This window comes from Semicossyphus pulcher, unplaced genomic scaffold, assembly GCF_022749685.1.
Source record: "Semicossyphus pulcher isolate SPU_LCO1_2020_fin unplaced genomic scaffold, fSemPul1.0.p SCAF_6, whole genome shotgun sequence".
Classification (NCBI taxonomy): Eukaryota; Metazoa; Chordata; class Actinopteri; order Labriformes; family Labridae; genus Semicossyphus; species Semicossyphus pulcher.
Genome location: NW_027211737.1, coordinates 12,319,545 through 12,335,050, shown reverse-complemented (window position 1 = coordinate 12,335,050; position 15,506 = coordinate 12,319,545). Strand labels below are relative to the sequence as shown.

General features: G+C 41.2%; 3 protein-coding genes across 4 annotated transcripts; 2 read left to right on the top strand and 1 right to left on the bottom strand.

The window, feature by feature from the left end:
* Positions 1–588: 588 nt before the first annotated feature.
* On the top strand, positions 589–5,144 carry LOC138610703 (UDP-glucuronosyltransferase 3A1-like). The gene is made up of 10 exons (XM_069683504.1): positions 589–864; positions 1,132–1,233; positions 1,857–1,977; positions 2,224–2,387; positions 2,519–2,683; positions 2,772–2,980; positions 3,198–3,343; positions 3,556–3,641; positions 4,244–4,463; positions 4,561–5,144. Exons 1-10 carry the CDS (start codon positions 783–785, stop codon positions 4,826–4,828), a joined length of 1,563 nt encoding a protein of 520 aa, XP_069539605.1. The 5' UTR covers positions 589–782; the 3' UTR covers positions 4,829–5,144.
* A 2,224-nt stretch (positions 5,145–7,368) lies between these two features.
* On the top strand, positions 7,369–10,639 carry pdxp (pyridoxal (pyridoxine, vitamin B6) phosphatase). Its single transcript, XM_069683679.1, has 2 exons — positions 7,369–8,138; positions 9,240–10,639. Exons 1-2 carry the CDS (start codon positions 7,547–7,549, stop codon positions 9,584–9,586), a joined length of 939 nt encoding a protein of 312 aa, XP_069539780.1. The 5' UTR covers positions 7,369–7,546; the 3' UTR covers positions 9,587–10,639.
* kgd4 (alpha-ketoglutarate dehydrogenase subunit 4) lies at positions 10,424–14,402 on the bottom strand. Of its 2 annotated transcripts, none has more exons than XM_069683680.1 (6): positions 14,369–14,402; positions 14,048–14,178; positions 13,678–13,778; positions 12,560–12,623; positions 12,050–12,258; positions 10,424–10,963 (listed from the first exon to the last, which is right to left on the bottom strand). In XM_069683680.1, exons 3-6 carry the CDS (start codon positions 13,729–13,731, stop codon positions 10,946–10,948), a joined length of 345 nt encoding a protein of 114 aa, XP_069539781.1. In that variant the 5' UTR covers positions 13,732–13,778; positions 14,048–14,178; positions 14,369–14,402; the 3' UTR covers positions 10,424–10,945. The 2 variants fall into 2 exon arrangements, with proteins under 2 accessions (XP_069539781.1, XP_069539782.1); XM_069683681.1 differs by having other exon boundaries at positions 14,066–14,178.
* Between the last annotated feature and the right edge of the window lie 1,104 nt (positions 14,403–15,506).

Here is a 15,506-nt window from a genome sequence, read left to right as displayed (position 1 = left end):
AAACTCACTTGAGTACAGGTGTTACAACATGTATCATCCTTTTCATTAATAAGTGCGATCCTGTACTTATTGATGGAGGGGGTTAAGTCCTGTTAACATTTGTCTGATTTGATACAAGGAGGGCCTGGGGAACCCCCCAGCCCCCCTGACCCACCGCCCTTTCTCTCTTTCCCTCCCTTTAATTATCACTGCAGATCCAGGGCTTCTCTGTGTCTGACTTTTAGAGAAAACAGAGCCTCTCACATGTGTCATACAGACAGAATTACACGCGCAGACTTGAATCCAAAACCTTCTGAATAATTCGGAATAAACCAGCACCTAAAGGTTTGAGCTTTTCTATTTGCTGCCAGACACTGTACAGTGGATTTATTTTAGGAACACTCGATATCGATTTGGGATTTCCCCCTTTTCTACTTCACAATGACGACTGTATAAAAGAATCTTTACTCCTGGCTGACGGAATTGAGAAGACTTTCAGGATCTAATTTGACACCCTGAAAAGATGAATTCACAAAGAGCTTGATTCTTCTCAGTTTTATGTTGCAAATCCTGCTTTTTTTCCCTGCTGGTTTCTTGTTGAATATTTTCCATTCCTCAAGATTGCAAAACTCTTTTTGGACCAAACTGCGCAAGCCTCTCGCTGGACCTAACTTTGTTCCAGAAAAGGAAAAACTTTCTCGTTGCTCGCACAGGAAGGTTTTCCTTACAGTTTATTTTTGAAGTGGACGACTATTTTAGGCGGACTTTGGCTGCAGGTCAGTGTGTGGTACCCTAAAAACAACATGGGGATTGTATTTTGGATGTTTTCTCTTCTGGCTCTTCCAGTACTTCAGTCTGCCAAGATCCTGACCGTCTGTCTAATTGGTGAGTAGTGGAGGAGTTATTGTGAATGGGCTCTCTATTAGCTGTAACAGAGCTGTAAATATTTGTTCAGAAATATGCAAAGAATACTCACCTCCTTAGACTGGTGAGTCATGAAAATACAGTAATAGATATGTGTTGCTAAAAGCCTGTGAAGGACAGTATGTGTTTTATATGCTAATTTATACAGTTTGTTGCAAACAGCGAGCATAATGTTCAGATGGCTTAGTGATATCACTGAGATTTTTTCTTTCCTCTCCTCTACTCCAGGAGGAAGTCACTTCTTGTTATTAGATGAAATTTCTCATAACTTACACCAGCATGGCCATGAGGTCCGCATGCTCCTGCAACTAGGAAACCCTGTTATCACAGGTAAACGTTACGTGAGGTAAACATACAACATGACCACGTCCTGTTCACTGAATTCAGGGTAATGCCCTCAGGCCGGCGCTTTATAGCGCCCCTTAGAAAAACAAACCTTCGTTCCTTCTGCTATCAGGTTGTTAAACCTCGAAAGTGGAATACTGGAATAATTGTTTTACTGTTATCCTTGTTGTTGTTTTGTACATGTGTTAAACCCCACAATAGGGCTTTAACACTTGCCTGGTCTCCACTGCTGTAAGCCTAGACATTCATGTGCAATGCACCCTAGAATGCCTTTTCTTTTCACTGTGTGAATTTTAAATGATTTTTGTCCGGCCTTCGTGTGAGTCATCAGGCATGGGTCCACACGAGGGTGCCAGCTTGCACCTCTGACTATGTACTGATTAATTATATTGATCTATTTATTGTCTCTGACATACTCGTTATGCTGCTGTTGTGAATGTGTGTATGGTCTGGGTGGACTGTAAAAACTAAATTGCCCTTTGGGATAAATAAAGTTTAAATGAAACGTCTGAATCTGAATCACACACTAGCATCCATATTCTGAAGGATATTTAACTAAACATTTTCTTATCTTGACTGAATCATTCAAATGTCCATGTTGTGTCCAGGTTTCTCCTATGTAGGCCGTGCAGACAGTTATCAGACGAGCACTTGGTCCGTAGGAGAGGAGTACATCAAGGAATACAACGGCTGGTTCCTGCAGCAGCAAATGCAGTTTTTCCTGGGAAGGTAAACCGCAGATTTAATGAGACTTGGTTACATTGAGTGAGTCTGGATTACCATCGGCATTTTTAATCCTTTGAATCTTATTTTGATGCAGAATTTGGACCTCTGAGCTTTCTTGGCTATATTTAATCTGTATTTTTATAATTGTCTCTACAGCATTAGATTTAATTGGATTTAAATGTTTTTTCTCATTCTGTTTGCCTTCATCTTTCTCATTGTCATCTCTTCTTATCTTTTTCTTTCCCTCAGGGAAACCTTTAGTAACTTTCTAAACTTCATGGGTCACCTGTCCTATCAGTGTGACAAGCTTTTAGGGGACAAAGAGATAATAACTTTCCTACAGAGGGAACGCTACGATATTGCCATCCTTGATGCTTTCAACCCCTGTTCCTTCATCGTGGCTCGCAAACTTGGTACATCCACTGTTTATTTAACTTTAGATTATGTAATATTTATTATCCTCCATTATCTCTTATTTCAACCTCTATGAATAAACAAATAGTATGTCAAAGATTAAATGCCATTTAATCTTGATTTTCTCAAGGTGTCAACTACATAGCTTTCTATCCGGGCAGTCTGAACGGCCCTCTGTCCATCGCTCTCCCGAGCCCAGTCTCCTACATCCCGGTCTTCGGCTCCCAGCTGTCCGACCATATGAACCTTTGGGGTCGTGCAAAGAACCTTTTGTTTTCCTTCCTGGCCCCTGTAGGTAAGAATTTTACAATTATAAAAATGACATCTGAACTGCTTTTAACAAACATTGAAATATTGCTCTTTCATTTTGTCTTGTATCAAAGGTCAGGAACGTGTATGGTCGATATTTAGGGAAGTAGCTGAGCGCCACCTTGAGTCAGGCTCACCCCTTGGTGGTCTGCAGGAGTTACATCACGGAGCTGAGCTTTGGGCCTTCAACACTGACTTTTCATTGGAGTTCCCCCAGCCTCTTATGCCCTACACTGTGCTGGTGGGAGGTCTGCTTAATAAACCTGCAAAGCCTCCTGAACAGGTGTCTTCTTACTCTTACTCTACTTACATATCCAAATACCTCAGTGAGGCTTTGTATTTTCAAATGTACTTTTTTCCCTCTCTATCTTCTCACTCAAAAATCCCCCTTAACTTCCACTCCTACCCATGTACAACCATCTCTTTCTCATCCTTACTTAACACCGATATAATCCACATATTTCCTTTACTGCCCTTCCCCTAACCTCTTGATCCTTCAGGATCTTGCGTTGTGGATCTCCAGTTTTGGAGAGTCAGGTTTCATCGTCGTCACTCTGGGATCAATGGTCTCCTCAGTCTCTGTGGATCCTCTGCTTGAGGAGCTGGTTGCAGGCTTTTCCAGGATCTCACAGGGGGTGCTCTGGAGGTAAAGCATGACACGATTCATAAGAATCTGTGTCACAGAACTAAATTTCTGTAAGGACATACAGTTTATAAGGAAAAACTTTATGTGCAATATGATTGTTTCAGTCCTGAAAAGATTAAATCAATCCGCAAAAATACAAAGCAAACTTTGTGTTTTCAGTTCATTCTAAGTTGTTACAGGAAGGTCCTAAATCTGCAGTATTTTCACTACAGGTATGACTCCAAGCGATGGCCATCTCAACTGGCCAGACCTCCCAACCTCAGGCTGGTGGACTGGCTGCCTCTTAATGACCTGCTGGGTGGGAACAGATTACCTCTATTAACCTTACCCTTTGTTACAAGCAGAACAGTGGGATACAATATATGGCAGACTGTCAAAATGCTTTTTTCTTACATTCATTTTTGGAACTACCTGAAAGAATTCCTAAACAATGAGTTTCAGGATCAATTCCTGTCAGACACTGGGGGTTAAGTGTAAGAAAACTGCAGCAGAAGGAGACTGGTCACTGCTGCACTGCAGCACTGTTCTTCCTGAGTATTTAAAGAAATACCACAGACTCAAGTGCTTGCTTGAAATGTTAAGGACATCTGTTTCTTCTCATTAAAAGCATCGCATTGTAAGATACAAATACAGCAGCGATAATCATAGACAAACCACCAGGCCTTTGCTCTCTGCTGCAATATTTTCCTGCTTTTGCTTTATACAAATTGCAACATGTCAGTGAAAAAGACCCCACCCACCCCTTGTTTACAATGCTGTTGCCAGTGGTGTGGTCCACATAGTTTAAACACTAACCCATTAAGTTTTCCTGTTTTCCTTTTCCCAGTCTGTGCTACACTACAACACTCTTTCTTCCTTTAGTCAGTAATGACATTTTCTCTATTGTTCTATTTACCCCAGGACACAAAAAAGCACTTCTGTTTATCACCCATGGTGGACAGAACAGCCTGCTCCAGGCAGTGTACCATGCTGTTCCCGTGCTGGCAATCCCTCTGTTTGGGGACCAGTTTGATAATGTGGTGAGGGCTCTAACAAAAGGACTTGGCCTCGCCATCAACCCCACAAACGTCACCAGGGAACTGCTCAGCTCCACTATCCAAACAGTCATACAGGACAAAAGGTATGTAGCTGCGTGGCTTTGTAATGCTGGTTGAATACAGAGATGTGTAGATACACTCTCCCTTTCTATTTTTATCATATCATTTCACCTTTTCTAGGTTCAAGTCTTCAGCTTTGTCCCTTAGCCGCATCCACAAATCCCATCCTGTCCCTCCAGCCATTCGACTGGTCCAGTGGGTGGAGCACATCCTGCACGCTGGAGGTGGAACTCATTTAAGGCCGGCATCACTGGCGCAACCATGGTACCAGAGATACCTGTTGGACGTGGTGCTCCTTCTCTCCCTGGGGCTTATTGGAGCCGTAGTTCTCTGCTGGACTTTGTGTAGGAACAAAAATTACAGGGATAAACACAAAAAGAAACAATAGCAGCTCTAAGAATCTTCTGTTCTCACCTCAGATTCATCCCTCACTTCTGTTATTTGTAATCTTTTTATATACTGTACCAATATGAGAAAGAAAATAATAACTCCTGCCACCCTTAAGTACTGCAGATGTTCGGTGGATAAACCATGCTTGCTGTAACTGTATTATGCAATTCACCTTTAAAATAGCTCTCTGGTAAGTTCTCCTGTAGCCCTGTCCAGAAAAGTTATCCCTTAAGAATGAAATAAACTTAATAATGGTGTTCAGAATCCCTTCACTTATACGGCAAAGAACTTTTAACGTTTTATAGTACCGTGCTAAATGCATTTAAAACCCATTTGTAAAGTGATTAACACCGTTGCCAAACTTTTCATGTTGAGTACTTTTTGTGTTCCACTTTCTGTATTTCCAGTCTCACTTAAATGGAGTAGCCCTCATGCCAAGTGTCCTGCCCTCCACCCTCAAAGCGCCATCATGTCTACCAGACGTCTAATTTGTACTGCAGCGCCACATTGTCCGACACCTCTGTGCTGCTTTGACCTGGCTGAGCTGCAAAGCAGGGGTGTTGGACAGTACGCACGCAAACACGCACACTCCAACTAAGCGGTTCTTTTGTGTTGTTGCATATTTCCAAGTGGCAGCAAGCCATGTTAGTGTCGATGAATGAATGTTGAGAATGTTTTTGTGTGCTGCCCTGCTTGTCTGGTTTGGGTGTAGACAAAGTCTATTGATTATATATCTGAATCCTCTTGAATCTGTTCTACCTGCAATGTTTCTGTATGCGCATGTGCGAGTGTGTGTGTGTGTGTGTGTGTGTGTGTGTGTGTAATTTGGGCAGTGTTATGGTCTACTGGCTCTTCAGTTATTAACCACCAGCACCACCTGCAAGTCTCAACTCTGACCCCCACTCCCTCCTCTACTGGTTTCCACTGAGTCTCCTTCCCCTCTCTAAACAAGACACAAAAGCACACAGCGATGTTCACGGTCAGCGCTCAAGCCACTGTTGAGAGAGCAGACCAGGCCTTGGTGGACCCCCCAACCCCACCTTCCCCTTCCTCACATCTGTGTTGGGGGTTAGCAGGGAGGAAAATATAGATTAGCAAGGAAATAATGACCAATTAGGATGCCTTGTTCTCCGTCCATTCAGCTGTCCATTACTTCCCTGAATTTCATTTGTCTGTTTGTCTGGCAGTTGCAGGTGCCAGTGAGTCTTCCTCTGCCTCGCACGCAATCCAAAAGAGGCAGGGGCGAAGAACCGCTCAGGAACTCAGGAAAATAAAAGAGATGGAAGAAACACAGAAACAGAACAGAGAAAAACAAAGGATAGCAGAAATTGTAATTTAAAAAAATATGAAAAATTTCAAGTTGGCACTTTTAGTGATTATAACCCTGCACCTCAATTATATTACAGTTGATTACAGTCATTTAGAAATGTATTTTAAAACCACAACACTAAAGTTTAAGTTGTTATAAAGGAGTGGAGTTTGCAATATGTTTTGTCACTATTGACAGGAAAAAGGAAGTACAATGGTGAATTCAAAGATAAAACAAGAATAAATCTGATAGGCTCTTATAGAAACACTTACTATTAGCTCCTAATAGTTACAAGGCAAAAAGGGAGTCTGTAGAGAGTGTTTAAATGAATTAATATGCAGGATGTACTGTATGAGAGTTGCTGGGATTATTCAATTTATATTGTGCAGTTAAACTCTGCTTTGTTTGTGGTAAGAGCCCCATCTAGTGACATGAGAAGAGGACTTAATTTAGAGTGAGACATGTCTAAAGAAACAGGGCTTCCTGGACATCGCCAAATTCTCAAACTACACATAAGTAAAAATTGAAATACCAAGTTGATAAAATACTGTTGTAGAAGTTAAAGCTGTTGGCATGTAATATTACTAGCAATGTATTAGTGTTGACAGTGTAACTATAATCCTCTGTTCCACTAGATTCACTCCATTTCAATTTTGATCTGGCTTTTCTCAGTTACTTTGCAGGTAAAGTTAGTCATTTTGTCTTTGCATGTAATTTTACATGCAAAAACATAAACATAGTTTCAAGTTTATTATGTACACACTGTCCATTACAACGGCCCTGCATAAATCATAACTCAATTTAGGTTATAATGTTCAGTTCAGCACCCCTTTAAAAAAAAGAGTCCAACCTTTGCAAAGCCAGGATTTACTGAAGGGTTTTTGTGTTAGACTGAATTAGTTTTAGCAAGGTGTACCAAATGTAAAGAGTGTGTGGTGAATTGAAAGAAATATACAACTAATTGCTACAGCTTAAGCACACAAAAATATTACAGATGGCCAATATTTTAAGAATATATAATAATAATAATAATAATAATATACTATTTAAAAAAATAATAATAATAAAATGTCATATTTAAAAGTGTCAATGAGCTGTCACAGGGGGCGCAATGCAATATTTTAGAGGATGTAGCTCATGAAAGAATCATGACACGCACGTTTCTGATTGGCTGAGGAGCTGTTGTTTAATTGGTCAGTGTTGACACGGTGGGCGTGGTTAGTCGTCAATGTTTTTGTAGCCCACTGTCTGTGTATGTAACCGCACCAAGGACTCTGCAATGTGATTTCCTGACATTGATTTGTTTTCATATCGTTAACTCGCCGTCTTCTCCACATTATGAACCAGCCGTTGACATGGGGAACCACTAGCAGGTGAAACACGGAGGAAACCGAGGAAAAAGCCGGAATGGCGGGCGCCTTCAAAGGCTGCCAGAAAATTCGAGGTCCGCAGATTAGAACCCTGCTCGAGGCGAAGGACTTCATTCTTTTCGACTGCGACGGGGTCATATGGCACGGAGAGAAGGCGATAACGGGCGCAGTAAAGGTGGTGAAAACGCTGATCCGACACGGCAAGAACGTAGTGTTCGTCACCAACAACTGCACCAGGCCCAGGGAGAATTATGTGCACAAGTTCTACCGGCTGGGCTTCACCGACGTGATGCTGGAGCAGATCTTCAGCTCGTCGTACTGCTCGGCTCTCTACCTGCGAGACGTCGTCAAGGTCCGCGGCCAGGTGTTTGTCATCGGCTGCGACGGACTGCGCAGAGAGCTGCTGGAGGCGGGCATCCCCTGCGTGGAGGAAGCGGACGATCCGGACGCCACCATCTACAACTGCAATCTGGCCCCGGACGTCAAGGCGGTCCTGGTGGGACATGATGATAAACTGACTTTTCTCAAACTGGCCAAAGCCTCGTGCTACCTGCGGGACCCGGACTGTCTGTTCCTGGCTACCGACAACGACCCCTGGCACCCCCTGTCAGGTGGAAGAATACTGCCAGGTAATATGAGGGTAATTCAAGTCATTGGGGTATAATTTTTTTTTAATTATATATGAATTTACTAATTTAAATCCGGTTCAGGAACATTCCACTGTGACTAAATGGAGTTTAAGACGACTAAAAGAGACTACTCGGCAAAGGTCCAGTGATCAGGGGTTCCCTAGCTACAGCGTCAGTTTTAGGTGAATGTAGTAAGCGTTAATTATACATTTTGTTCCTTAACAGCAGTGTGCTGCTACGTATATAATAGTTTAATCCAATAACAAACTCTAAAGTTAAGATGAATGTAAATATTCAGCGCATCTGTCCATAATACACATAGAAATGGTTGTGTTCATTGTGATGGATTACCCATGGCTGAATGAGAGCATAGGCCCCTTGACAGCCATTCTTCTCTGTGTGTATTGTTTATGCACCACGTCAACACTGAAGGGCAAACTAAAAGGCCTAAAACTTCAGCTACTCACCACCAATCCCACCTAGCTTCAACTTTGTACCAGTTTGTGTTAATTTGATCAAACATGAATGTATTAAGGAATGAAAATGCATCATGTAATTGCAGGATTAATTTATATATTAAAAGGTATGAAGCCTTTTCCTAGAGTCAAGATTGTGTGATAATTGGGCTGCCCAGGGGTGCAGACGTGCAGCTTTAATTGAGGCTTTAACTCCATTGACCCTGGTTCAGGTTCAGCCTATTTCCCCCCTACTGTTATTGTCAAAGGAAACCAAAAGTGCTCCCTAAAACTGGTTTAATGTCCTTATCTTTAACCTTGTAAATTGCCTGAAAGTGTACATTGAACAGTGTCAAGACTTTTGGGTCACCAGGAAGTTGCCAATTTAGCGTAGTTAGGTTTTGAGAACCTGCAAGTAGATTTTTATGTTGCAGCGAAATGAATTGAAATCACCGTCTATAGCAGTACTGCATTTAGAAATCTTAAAATGTAGCTACTTGCACTTATATAGTCTCATGTAGACTATACTGTATGTGATTAGTACTCTAGTACATGCAAAACCTCTAATATTTTAATTGTACCCTAATATACTTGAAGGAGAGGAGTTATGATTTTTCTAACCTTGCTCTCATCTTTCCCACTGCAGGATCTGGGTCCCTCACTGCAGCATTGGAGGTGGCCTCAGGTCGAAAGGCTACTGTGATCGGCAAGCCCAGCCGCTTCATGTTCGAGTGCATCTCCAGTCAGTTCAGGGGGATTGACCCCGCCCAGTGCCTGATGATCGGGGACCGTCTAGAGGTGGACATGCTGTTCGGGTCCAACTGCGGCCTCGACACCATGCTCACTCTCACCGGCGTGTCTCAGATCGAGGAGGCCCAGGAGTACAGGAATAGTGAGCTGACCACCAACCACAGCCTGGTGCCCGACTACGTGGTGGACACCATCGCCGATTTCTTACCTGCGTTTGAGGAACTGGACGAACAGAGCAATTGACGAGTCCTTTCACCTCCAGTACGGAGCACTGATTGCTTCTACTACATTTCAAGTGCAATGTTTAGTCTGCTGTTTGCAAAAAAAAAAATTCCAGTCCACATGAGCAAACGCAACGAATGCTCCTCAACATCAAGGCGCTGTTTATGTTGTGACCAAGACGCGCGTCCTCGAAATAATCAAAGTAATCCAGTGCATACCTCAGTGTTTCTTCTTGTGTTGTGCCCATTTGTGACTTGACGGTTCCTTGTTGCTGTAAGTGTTTCTATTAATATATGAATATACTGCACTTTGGTGTTTGGTATTGGGTTTTAAACATCCAGAGGTATTTTTGTAAAGCCATGAATTGCTCTGTAACAGCATTCATGTGTGTAGGAGCAGAAGGCAGACATGTACTTAAAACGCACAATTGTTTTCTCATATGTGTTTGCCTGAGTGTGACTTCCCCTTGATTCATTTACTGCAAGAGGAGAAAACAAACACTGTGTGAGCTTTCTTCAGCTCTGGTAGAGACCAAGACGACAATCTGCCAGTCAGACAGGTGAAGTGTGTATTCACCTTCTGCCTTTCTGTCACGTCTGTACTACTTGTGCCGATATTCATCGGAGTACTTAACAGCTTACTGAATCTCATAGTTAGAAACCCAGTTACACATTAATGTCGGCTGGTCATACTGCAATGCTGTGGAACTTCAATGTTGTTAATGTTTACCATATAGAGCATGCCAGCAACGGTAACAACAATAAACATCTAAATTTAATCTTTAATATGTCTTTGTCTTTGTCCTCATTCTGCTTGTTCCGTGTTTATGCATCTACATCAAGCATGATATGAACACAATCAAAATACAATATTCCTTTAATCATTTCAATCCAATGGTTCCCATGAACTCAACAGCAGTTCACTCAGTGTTATAGTGACTCCATATCCAGCACACCTCAGCCCTGTTTATTGCAGAGAAAGGCAGGAAAAATAAAGCAATAATTCTCCTCTATGAACCACAGCCTCGTGCTTGGTTTTCGGAGTAGTGAGAAAAAAGTTGGTTTTATGTAACAACAGTTTTAAAAAAACAAAACAGCTGAGAAAAGGTTGCAGTACCAGAGCAGTACATAAGGAAAACTTACTATTGTTGTGGCTTTGCTTTGTGAAATACAAGAAAGATTTCCCTTAAATATGAACCTAAAATACATAAACATCTAAAAAATAAACATATGTACATTTTAACAGGATTTATGTAATAGTTTATTCTACATCATGTCTCATGTGGCATTAGGTTCTCTTGTGCTGAGTGACAGACTTAAAAGACACACACTGATCTCCGACAGATAAGGACTTTGGCTGCAGTGATTGAGTCGCTTCAGGTCACTCCGGTCCACCACGCTGCAGCAAAGACAAGACATAGAAAACAAATCTATCAGAAAAAACAGTAGGAAATATGTCGGAGCTAATGTTGCTAAATTGGACAAATTATTCAGCATACATTTTACATTTTTGGAACAAATTGTTGATAAGATTAGGATGCAGTTACAGTTAACTCGGTGCCTGCCTTCAAGTTTTCTTCATACCATTAACGTCACACTAACTGTTCCTACAATACCAAGACAGATAAGTTAGAATAAGGGCTTCAAAGGAGCAGTTCTCCCAAGGAGCAGTTCTCCCCTGGAAACAGACACTGTCAGTCAAAGCTGGTGTTCTCTGTAATCGATAGAAGCAATAATATTTGAAGTTGGCGCCATAGCTGTGGAGAAAGTTGTACAAACGGCTCGTGGTTTCGCACATTCTACATTCCTGCAACACCCAGCGTGCATTGCGCCCCTCCCTCTGAAAGGAACGGCCCAGCGAGAGACGCTGGAGTGAAATACTACTGTTTTCAAGTCAAGGACATTGATCGCTGCAGGCAATGGCTCAGAGCGGTGCAGAATCTTGAAATACAACAAGAATATACCGTGGATCGTCAACAAAATCTACATTTCACACCTGACGATTTTCAATGAGACCTGACATCAGAGGTGGGCGTCCTAGATTGAGTGTAGTGTAGTTTAGCAAGCTCCCTGGCCCATTGGAGGACGCTATCCGCTTCTTCAATGGGCCCTTGAAAACCTCCGCCAGACTTTGTAAAGTGCGTCACCTGGCAGAGGTTTTCCAGGGCCCATTGGAGAAGCGGATAGCGTCCTCCAAAAGGCACAGAGCGAAATTTATTTTTTTCCTACCATAATGGCATTAGCTCCCCATAATAGCATGATCGGACTGAGGTTGAAAATAGGCAAACTGGCCCTTTAAGGCCAAAGATGACTCTGCAGGTTTATCTTCAACCAAGGACAAAGGTTATGTTCTAACTGATACCAAAGAAAAAGTGTATTTCCCCTCCTCACTTCCTCCGCCCACTCCGCATTTAAAAGGTCGACTTGTCATTTAATGTTCTGGGTATAGTCTGAACTGCATGTGGTCAGTAATTTGGCCCCTCACCTGGATGTAGTCCATTTCATCGGCTGACATCGGTCTCCTGCGGTACCTCGCAGTTAGAAGCTGAATAGAGGCCAGGGTGTCCGGAGTGCCAGGGATTGGGGTCAAAGGTACATGCGGCCTCGATAACTGAGGAGGCCCCGCAGCTGGAGGGGAAGCTTGAGCGTTGTGTGGTGCAAAGTTTACTGCTAATGTTTTCAGTGCCTCTTGGGCTACAAAAGGAAAGGCAAAAAAGCAGTAATTGATTAAAGGCAATACAGGATGAACCACTGAAAAACCATTAATAAAAGGGTTGCAACAGTTTACATGTAGGACAAGATGTAGATTTAAATCATAGTTGTTCATGTATAATGTACGGTTGGATTCTCTTATCTCAATCTGAAGTGATGTTGACATATTTAGTCTACCATGAAACAATAAACTACCAGTTACATCACCGGAAGCTGTTTGATGTTGCTTTATTTAGGTCATCATGTCATCTATCAGTACAACAATCACTTTCTTGATACTCACCATTTGGCCTTGGGAGGTCTTGTCTATTGGGGAACTTGATGAGAGGAGCACGAGGCCGAATAGCCTGCAAACGCACACATTAAATCAAACAGCATTAAGGATTGTGTGATGAAAAGGGTCAGTTTAACCACAGCCAAACACAGTATTTAAGATGACTGAAAAACAAAAACAGATGTTAAAGCTCCTGTGAGGATGGATATGAAACAGACTAAAGTTAATTCTGATGACTCTATATGACCTACAAAAGCAAACCAGACCATCAGCAACAAGATTGATTATTTCAATGTAGTTATTTTTAATGCCTGAAACCGGTGGCAGGGGGTTTACATTTCATTAAAAATCACCACACAGGACAAAATCAACAGAGATAAGAGGTACGGCTTTTTAAAGTTCCTCACAGGAGCTTTAAAACAGTACTTTTGTATGGGAAACATTAAAAGGAAGTGTTTTAAATATTTTAAAATTACAGATTAATCTTCTAGGGGGAAAACCATGAAAAAAAAGACTATAAATAACTAACTAATTATTGTAGACCACCTCCATACAAACATTGTTTACGTGTTTGCTAGGCTGATGTCTTACAAATACTATACTATAATATATATTTATAATATAATACTATATTTTTGCTATATATATATATATATATATATATATTGCTTTCTGATACATTAGATATTTGAACTAAGTGTCAACATACAGAGAGAATAACGTCAGTGAGTGATGACAACTCCAGCTGGCCTATTTTAAGGTAAATTTCTGCTGTGGACATAGTTAACGACTTCCTAAACAGATCTGAATCCAGCCCTCAGACGGGGCTGACAGTCTTGCGAAAACACTGAAACGAACTTAAAATATAAATTTGGTTGGTGAAATACTTTTTCAGTTTCTGTCTGAACATGTTAAAAAACATGACATGAATGTATGTTTTGCGGTTAAACAAGGACACAAACAAGGGTAACTTTAGCTAAAATGTTTTGACACCACAAAAGGCCTTACGAAAATAATTCACCCTCCATTCAAAACAAAAGAAAAGCGGCATTTTTTAACTCCACATTGACCATCTTAACTCAACACAAAGATAGCTATAGCCATTGAAAATTCAGGAGCAACGTTACCTGGATCACTCGGGCGGCTGGAGCTGCCATTTTGGAGCTGACTTTGCTCCCCATGACGACCTCAAGTTTACTTCCGGTATTTAAAAAAAAGCTCCTTGTAGCTGCAGAGAGACAACACAAGAGGGCGCTGTTGTAATTCGAAACAGGGAAGTCTATACCATAACGCACAGTGGTCCAGAGGATGCAGTTAACGGTATGGTGCAGTGGGTGACATGCATCTCATAGCATACAGATGAACGGCATCAATAGATGGTTTTATACAATAGAGCAGGAATATTTTTTAATAACACAGCGGGAATATTCGCTTTAAAACGCGAGTAAATAAGACTTTAGGACGTTAACTAATAGTGTTTTAATAGCTATGTCTTACCTATAGTTATTTCTTTACCTCTAGCGGTTATGACAAGCTGCCAACCGATGTTTTGCCCCAGTGAACGTCCCGCTATGTCAAATCCTTATGCCATAATACAGCCATTCACCTCCGTGTACAAACTTAGCCTCCTGTCAAAAAAGGACATACAGAAATAGACAAATAAAACACCTTAATCCTCTGCGAAACAAAACAAGGTCCACAAAGGCCCCAATAGCTTTTATTACTCATAAAGCAGTTTTAAGGTTATAATATAGTTTGTGTGATAACAGAAAATTTTCAATACAAGACTACTGCGCCAGGCAAAGACGAATATCATACCCCTTATCCTTATTTCACTCCACCTTGAGAAAAAATGAAAACGGATAACATGGTCATGTGGTCAAGGCTTGTCCAATCAAAAACGAGGTAAATTGCAGAGATCCTTTATAAAGAAAGATGTATCACCAGCAGAAAATTTACTCCGTTTAATCACAATCAAGCTAAACCACGATACTCTCTGGTTGCTGCAATGCACAAATATACAGTAATTTTAAATAGTAGAAATTGACATTAAATTGTCCCACTATATAAGGTCACTTAAACATCATACATTAGACTTTGTGTTGTTTCTTTTTATTATTGCCCTGATAATAAGTGGGTCTCACAATAGACACTTTTTGAAATTAGCAGAGGCTTTATATCTGGACTAGTTTTCTAAACACTGTGCCCCTTATTTGTTTTGCGTATTTGCTATTAAAAAGCCCCAAACACCATACAAGGTAACCCTGTTAGTAATTCTGTTTTCACAGGTTTAGTGATACTCTTCATGCATAGCAAAATACTCTTGATATGAACAGGTAATGTCAGAGAAGTGCCCAAAACACAAATCTTTGAATAGAAAAAACTGTAAAGCAGGTCTTGTAGGTTGTTTTAAAGGTTGTCTAAAATCCCCATAACAGTCGATATCAAGGATAGCTTAAAACCACTAAAACGATCCTAGCTTGGTGCTAGCTATGATTACCGCTGCTGGGTGAACATCTTCTTCTATAAGGATCTCTGTAGCCAATGTCAAGCATGAAGGCCATAATATCCTAACAGCGCCGTCTACTGGATTTAAATGTCTGTTCTCATGTTACTCTGCGTAAACAGAAAACCTTATCTCCAACCCTTTAACTGAAGTTATTATATCATGATAACTGCAGAGAGCCAGTTGGGTTTAAATAGGCTATATGTCTGTTGTTAGATGTTAATGTAACATGCCTCTAAAAAAGGAGTTGCAACTATTGAAAACAACTTACAATATAGTATTTTTAACATCAAATTGAAACTCTATTTTTAACATAGTAATCTCTGAAGTTCGTTCTAATATTAAATCTGTGGGTTTGCATGGCGCTGATAATGCCCATCCCGCCTCCACCCACCCATCCCTACAAAAAACTACATCTCAGCTGTCCAGTGACCAATTCACATTTTATTA

What these genes read in the sequence shown, in the direction of transcription:
- LOC138610703 (XM_069683504.1), top strand. Translation starts at nt 783, where the DNA reads ATGGGGATTGTATTTTGGATGTTTTCTCTTCTGGCTCTTCCAGTACTT. An exon ending in TTCCTTCCTGGCCCCTGTAG is followed by an intron (nt 2,684 to 2,771) that starts GTAAGAATTTTA and finishes CTTGTATCAAAG; the next exon opens with GTCAGGAACGTGTATGGTCG. An exon ending in GCCTCTTAATGACCTGCTGG is followed by an intron (nt 3,642 to 4,243) that starts GTGGGAACAGAT and finishes TATTTACCCCAG; the next exon opens with GACACAAAAAAGCACTTCTG.
- pdxp (XM_069683679.1), top strand. Translation starts at nt 7,547, where the DNA reads ATGGCGGGCGCCTTCAAAGGCTGCCAGAAAATTCGAGGTCCGCAGATT. An exon ending in AGGTGGAAGAATACTGCCAG is followed by an intron (nt 8,139 to 9,239) that starts GTAATATGAGGG and finishes TTCCCACTGCAG; the next exon opens with GATCTGGGTCCCTCACTGCA.
- kgd4 (XM_069683680.1), bottom strand. Translation starts at nt 13,731, where the DNA reads ATGGGGAGCAAAGTCAGCTCCAAAATGGCAGCTCCAGCCGCCCGAGTG. An exon ending in CAGCCGCCCGAGTGATCCAG is followed by an intron (nt 12,624 to 13,677) that starts GTAACGTTGCTC and finishes GTGCGTTTGCAG; the next exon opens with GCTATTCGGCCTCGTGCTCC. An exon ending in AGACCTCCCAAGGCCAAATG is followed by an intron (nt 12,259 to 12,559) that starts GTGAGTATCAAG and finishes TTCCTTTTGTAG; the next exon opens with CCCAAGAGGCACTGAAAACA.